Source organism: Pteropus alecto, unplaced genomic scaffold (assembly GCF_000325575.1).
Source record: "Pteropus alecto unplaced genomic scaffold, ASM32557v1 scaffold178, whole genome shotgun sequence".
NCBI lineage: Eukaryota > Metazoa > Chordata > Mammalia > Chiroptera > Pteropodidae > Pteropus > Pteropus alecto.
Genome location: NW_006441949.1, coordinates 109,904 through 117,360, shown reverse-complemented (window position 1 = coordinate 117,360; position 7,457 = coordinate 109,904). Strand labels below are relative to the sequence as shown.

At 39.3% G+C, this 7,457-nt stretch overlaps 1 protein-coding gene across 1 annotated transcript in view; it reads left to right on the top strand.

The window, feature by feature from the left end:
* The window catches only part of LOC107196174 (olfactory receptor 1J2), a 23,114-nt gene extending 19,133 nt beyond the window's left edge, over window positions 1-3,981 (top strand). Inside the window, exon 2 of the mRNA XM_015594816.2 lies at window positions 3,039-3,981. Coding sequence (XP_015450302.2) covers window positions 3,039-3,981 — 943 coding nt within the window. The remainder of the gene's footprint in view (window positions 1-3,038) is intronic.
* Window positions 3,982-7,457: the final 3,476 nt, after the last annotated feature.

The following is a 7,457-nucleotide window of genomic DNA, read 5'->3' as shown; positions in this document are numbered from 1 at the left end:
AACAACCAGAGTCATAGAAGGAAAATATGAAAATGTGGGGCCATGGGAGTTAAGGGCAGAGGAAGTTAAGTTTCAAAAACCATCCATTAAATTTAGCAATAACGAGGATTTGGGTAATATGACCAGTAGCAACGTCCATGAGTGGTGGGAACTGAATTTAGATTACAGTGGACTGAGGAATAAATCGGAACTAAGGAAGCACAGAAGGTGGCTAATTGAATCGATCCAGCATTGAAGCTTTGCTACATGGTTAGGGTGAAAGGTCATTGTGATCAAGACTCAGGCAAATTCGTAAGAGAGTGATAACCTATAAAATTCATCCTCTAGAGGTCATAGAATGAAGACAAAACGAATTTGGGGGGAAATAGACAGGATCAGAGACTGAATAGATTTATGAGGCAAAAGATTCTATATGATGGGTGGAGTGGGAAAAGAGAGCAAAGAATCGAGGGTTTAAATTTAATACTTCGTAGGTAAAGTATTTCCAGTCTTCACGATATGGTCATAAGAGATGGCAAAACCACAATGGAGATCAAGGTCATTGAACGTGAGATCCAAGAAAAAGTAAATCACATTGTGTTATGGTTCATTCATGCACATGCTGATGGCACCCAACCTGATAGTAATTTGTTGAGGAGAAGTAAACTGATCCAGGTGCCAAAATCTGTAACAAAATAGGAGTAATTTGAGTTTGGCAATTGGTGGTATAGACTTTGACATATGTCAGTTCCCAGGGAATCCAGTGCCTATAGCCAATCTAGTTTATGGTCCACTTTGTGTTTGCTAAGCTGCTACTGGCCAATATTCTGGTAACTTTCTTCTTTGGCTTTTGCCTAGAATGCTACTGGCCTTCAATGGTTCTGAGTTGACAGTCTCCCACGTTACATCAACTTGTGGCAGTGATACAGGGTCATCACAGCTAGAAAGAAGGTATGCGGATGGAAGCTTTGCTGTATCTACCACCCCTTAAACTCAGAATGGGCAAAGTAACACTCAAAGATGATTATCTCAACCTAATAAATACTTCTTTGTTTGTCCTATATATCTCACTCCTAAGAGTCACTAATGCTATAATAAATGATCATTTTCTTCAAAAGGTCAATTTAAAAGAACCTGAAGCTTTTCAATTTAAGAGTCAATTTTTCTGGATTGTGTGTGTCAACGTTTTCTCCTATTTGCAAGATTGTTTTTGTGTGTGTAGGGGGGTATTTTTTGCCTACTTTTCTTTCGTTTTCTCCTATTTGCAAGATTGTTTTTGTGTGTGTGTGGGGGTATTTTTTTGCCTACTTTTCTTTCTTTTCTTCCTTCCTTCCTTCCTTCCTTCCTTCCTTCCTTCCTTCCTTCCTTCCTTCCTTCCTTCCTTCTTTCCTCCTTCCCTCCCTCCCTTCTTCCTTTCTTTTCTTTCTTCCCTGAAAACTATTTTTATTTGATATAATCAAACCTAAGTTTGTCAAGAAAGGAATAAAACCTCTGAAAAAAAAAAAAGGTGACTATCTCTGCCACTTTCCACTTTGTATTTCATAATGATCACCAGAGAGAAGAAACACGAAGTTATTCCCTTTAGGTTACCTGGTGGGTAGGTGCTCAGTAAGATCACTTTGAGTGATCTTACAGTTCTACCTAAATTCTTAGAGGCCCTTCAGTCATCTGGCTTTCTAAGTGGACCTGGTTGGAGGCAGAAATTCTCTCTCTTTTTTTAACCTCTCTAGAGTTTATCCTCTACCAAAGGGTGATTAAGTCTGGGAAAGCAGAGTCTTGAGAGTCTTTCTCTGTGGGCTCATCATCTAAGTTTCCCAGTACAAACATCCCTCCCACAGGGCATGTTTTCTAAAGGAATCAAGGGGGAAATTGGGTAATTAATCCAAGTTTGATGGATGTCTTTAAGAGGAAATTACAAGTTCTACTCCCTACCCACTAGGGTTCTCTCCTTGGCTAGTTATGCTCTTCAATTCATGGATCTGGGACTGGTAGACAGAAGTGAGAGTCAGCTTGTAGCTTTTCTTTTTGATGCTCAGGAAATGTCTAGGACCTTGGAAGCTGATATGGAGGTCCTCTAAAGAGAACCTCCGGACACACTTACTCACCAAATACTGGATCACAAATGCAGGTAAAATCAGTATTATGAATGGAATAGGTATTTTTTTCTCAGCACTGTGTGTTTATATATGGGTATAGAAGAAGAAGAAGAAAGCTGACTTTGGCATCGAGGAGAAAAGAGACATGGAGTGATGGAGGAATGAAGATACAGAGGCAAAGAGAATGAGATAGAAGGAAGGAGAAAATGAGAGAGAGAAAGATAAAGTGAAGAGGTAGACAGGAAGAGAGAAAGAGGCAAAAGAAAAGTGACCCAAGAGATAAAGACAGAGATGCAAGGAAGCAGTCTTTCAGAGGGAACTTCCACTTGCTTTGGGTCCTAACATAGAAAACCAGATCCGGACAGCCCAGAACTTAAGCATTCCAAAACTGTTTAGGTGGTTAAGCCAGGACTGTCAGGAAGGCCTCTTACTCTTCCAAAATATCTCCCTCACTGCAGTGGGGAGAATAAATTAACATAATTCAGAGTTTCTTAGGGATCTTCTACTGAACTGAAATAAATCAAAATGTATGTGTATTGGTAAGTTTTCTTCAAGGAATATAATACTGTTCTTTGCATCCTTTCATTGGAAAAATTCAGCTCTCCTCTGAAATTTAACAACGAGTATTGAAGTTGAGTCTTCTAAAGGTTGGTATGGCATGGTTGATGATTTGGAGTATTCACCACAGAGCATTCTTGGGGCAATAACATGGCTGAGACATCATATTTCATGGCCTGGTCCTCAGTGACACACATGCAAGAATTCTATTTTCTCAGCAAACCCAGAAAAGCTGGTTCTCATTAACATTCCCTCATTGACAACATATAAGAAACATATGAGAGACAGGTTAAGTTTCCCAGTTTCCTAAATAAAACACACATATTTTCATATGACTGCTAAAAATGATTATGTCAAAGTCCTTAAGTCTCAACCATTCTTCACCCCCAGGAGAGAGACAAGCAGCATGAGGAGGGAGAACCAGAGCAGCGTGTCCGGCTTCCTCCTCCTGGGGCTCCCCATCCGGCCAGAGCAGCAGGGCGTGTTCTTCGCCCTGTTCCTGGGCATGTACCTGACCACGGTGCTGGGGAACCTGCTCATCATCCTGCTCATCAGGCTGGACTCTCGCCTCCACACACCCATGTACTTCTTCCTCAGCCACTTGGCATTCACTGATGTCTCTTTTTCATCTGTCACCGTCCCAAAGATGTTGAGGGACATGCACACTAAGTACAAATCCATCCCTTATGCAGAGTGCATAGCACAGATGTATTTTTTCATATTTTTTACTGACCTGGACAGCTTCCTTATTACATCAATGGCCTATGACCGATATGTTGCCATCTGTCACCCTCTTCACTATACCACCATCATGAGGGAAGAGCTGTGTGCTTTACTAGTGGCTGTGTCCTGGATCCTATCCTGTGCCAGCTCCCTTTCCCACACCCTCCTCCTGACCCGGTTATCCTTCTGTGCTGCTAACACCATCCCCCATTTCTTCTGTGACCTTGGTGCCCTGCTCAAGTTAGCCTGCTCAGACATCTTTCTCAATGAGTTAGTCATGTTCACAGTAGGAGTGGTTGTGATCACCCTGCCATTTATATGTATCCTGGTATCTTATGGCTACATTGGGGCCACCATCCTGAGGGTCCCTTCAGCCAAGGGGATCTGCAAAGCATTGTCCACATGTGGGTCCCACCTCTCTGTAGTGACTCTGTATTATGGGGCAATATTTGGGCAGTACCTTTTCCCAACATTAAGCAATGTCATTGACAAGGACATCATTGTGGCTCTCATGTACACGGTGGTCACACCCATGTTGAACCCCTTTATCTACAGCCTTAGGAACAAGGACATGAAAGAGGCCCTCGGGAAACTTTTCAGTAGAGTGACATTTTTCTCACAGTGATAATCTATGACTTTCACTTAAATCAAAATCTCGTTTTCATTGAATTCACAGATTTGATTTTCCATTTGAATATGTCTCAAAACTTTGACATCTCCTGAGAGAAATAGCCCTGAGATAAATGATGGCATGTTGGGTGTACTTGGTAAATATTTGTTGGTAAAAATTCATTCTCTTATTACAATGCTCTCCTTTCTAAATAACGTTTGGTTAGTATACGCTAAATTAACTTTATTACTTATTTCTGCAACTTGGTGGCATAAATGAAATAATATACAGTTTGGTTAACCCTTATTTGAGGAGATTTTTGGAAATTATTATATTTTGGGATTATAATCTCAGGCTCTAACACACTCCAGAATCTAAAGAATTAGCTATATTTTTTCACTACACTTATGCAGACTAAATTGGTTTTCTTTTCATCTTTATGGGTCTATTGAGATCAGAGAATCCAAACTACTTATCACTTAAATAAGAGGAAATGTATTATTACTCTCTGCCTATGGTATAAAATGTTACAGCTCTGAAGATGAAGGTCCCTGTAGGAGATCAAGGATGGCAAAGGATCCCCCCATTTTGCCAATGCCATGGCATTGATAGTGTTTAGCCTCATACATAATCATTAACGAAAGCATGCTTCATGCTGGCCTCTTTTGTAAACACAACCAAATTATAGTGCATGCTCTCTGAAAATGCTATTGCTTTTCTACAAATGGCACTCTAGTTTGGGCACTGACTATCCTTCATGGACATCCTGTCCTCCCAAATGAAGAATGAAAGTAGAGTTTTTCAAACTTTAATGTGCACACAAATTCCTGGAGAGCTTGTTAAAACACTTATTCCTGGAATCTACCCCCACAAATTCTGATTCAGTAGTTTTGGAATGGGGTCCTTAAATTTGCACACACAATGCTCCCTCATGGTGCTGGTGCTGCAGATCTGTGAACTACGATTTGAAAAACATTAGTGTAAAGAATTAAATCATAGAGATTGTGGGATGCACATTATAACACCATACACGAATTCTAGAAGTGGGTAGAGTGAAATAAGAGAATGCTTAAATTATTTTAGTAATAGAGAAATCTGTGGTTCACATTGATATTTTCAGATTAATTCTGGCTGTAGTAAATTTCTTTTTTTCAATCTTTAATATCAGAGGTTCTTTCCTGAGCTATCAGATTTTCTTTACTCTTTCCTATATAATATAGATATCAGATACTTCAGATCATGCTTTGCATCATCAAACCAGACTACAGGTTCAATGAAAATGAAGCAAAGCTTTGAAAAAATTACATCCTATGTCCATTATGGCTTCTTATTTCCATTGAGCCTTGAGGGATTTTGGCATGATTTGTAATTCTGGTAATGTCATTCGAAAACATATTTTAACTATTATTTCACACATGATGCACCATAAATGTAAATCTGCCATAAAGCACTGGTTGATTCCAGAGTATGTGTACATTCACAAGGGACACTTGAGCTCTTCACAGGATATTGAACAATTTTATGTTATATGATGTCTTTCGTGTCTCAAAGTCCTCATTTGACTGCCATCTTTCTCGACATAGTTCATAAGGTAGCACTGGCCTTGAATCCAACCCATATTATCATTATTATAGTGATCAAGATTTCCCCCCAGTCTTTTAATTTTTTTTTGCATGTGTCTGCCCTATGCAAAATGCAAAATGTTTACCCAACTTTATACATAAATATAAGACTAATTAGTATGTAACCAGCAGATCAGTGACACTTAAGGATGTGGTGATGCCCCAAACTCTAGTCTGTTTGGGGTATAAAGATTGAAGTCAAAACATTTGAAGGAGTTTGATATTTGACATATGTGTCGAATATTATAATATCAACTTTCCTTTATTTTCATTCATTTTATTCCATAAACTTTGACTTAGGCTATGAGTAAGTGAAAACAATCTGGCTTTGTTGCCTCCCCTTCCACAGGGTCCCACCTGGACCTCCATTCTTCATATATTTTCATGGTCGTTTTCAAAGTTAGGTTCTTCTCTTTTCAAAGGAGCAAGACACAGGCACCGAGGCACTAAGACAATGGAACCCATTCAAATGGATGCATTTGGAGATATTAAAGTAGCCTTGATCAGATAACTGACAGACTTCAGGGCATAGCATAATTTTTAATAAGATTTCACAGTGAATCTTTGTGTATATTCAAGAAAAGATTGACTAAAAAATTTAAGTAGATTGATAGATTGATTATATGTATTCTATGTATTGGTACGCATAGTAGAAAGATAATTACTAAAATAAGTTATTATAGAAAAATAAAACTATGAAATACTGTATAAAATAAATCCCATTTATGTGAACATAAAATTTTATGAATAAAAACTATTTTAGAAGAATAAAAATAACTAATGGGAGGGTGAAGTACTTTATCTTTTAACTTTATCCTTTGTTTTACGTTTATATTATCTGGATTTCCATCATGAAGCAGAATTAATTTTATAAGCCACAAACCAAAAAGGAATATCCACTGGGAGAAAAACCCTTTCTTCATATCCCAATCTATGACCTAACTAGAGGGTACATAAATCTAGTTGGGGCGGGGGGTGGGGCGGTAAGGAGGTCTTTTCACATCTCCTTTCAGGCTCACACTCACAGGGCATCCACCCTGATGTTCTTCCTAAGGACAGTGCTTTGTCAAGGTGTGCCATTAGAACTACCTGCCTCAGAATCACCTGGTCCCAGATCTCATGAATGAGCTTCTCTAGAGGTGGAGCTGTGATCTTCATCTTTAACAAGCTCCCCAGGTGATTCTGCCGAACATCAAAGTTTAGGAACCACTGCCCTAGAGCACCTGTCCTGAAGGGAGTAAAAAGAAAACTAAGTAATTAATACACGTCTCTAAGCAAGAGTTTGGTGGCCTGTCCCCTTAGGTTCTTTCTCCCAGTGGGCAGAGGGGAGTCTTCACATCTCCATCTCTGAAACTGGTGAACTGAGAAGAGTCAAGAGCTACAGGCTCATGACTTTTCTCTCTGCTGTCAGTGAGAGGTTTAGGACCACAGAAATTGGCTAAATCTGGTCTCTGGTTGTCTACAGAGAAGCTGAGCAACAGCCCATACTCCCGGAAGCTAGATGACTTGAGCATAAAGTGCAGAGCAGAACTAGCTTCATCAGGAGCAGGTGTGTGTGTGTGTGTGTGTGGGGCCAAGTTGGTGGGGGTCCAAAGTCTCTTCCTCCCTTACTTCTTAGGTTCTCCCTTTGAACCAGAGATTTGTTTCATTTACATAATTTATTTAAGTTTTCTTTGAGGGAGTGTATTTTCTTTAACTTCCTTGTTTTAATTGATGGGACAGATTTTCAGATAAATATAGATTAATTGACCACTATGTATCCTGAATGTCAGAAGGAGTTGTGTGTTGTTAAAATCCTCAAGATACTATAACATCTATAGATCTGTATAGCATTGTTGACTTCTATCCTTGAACACACCTCCACGTTTC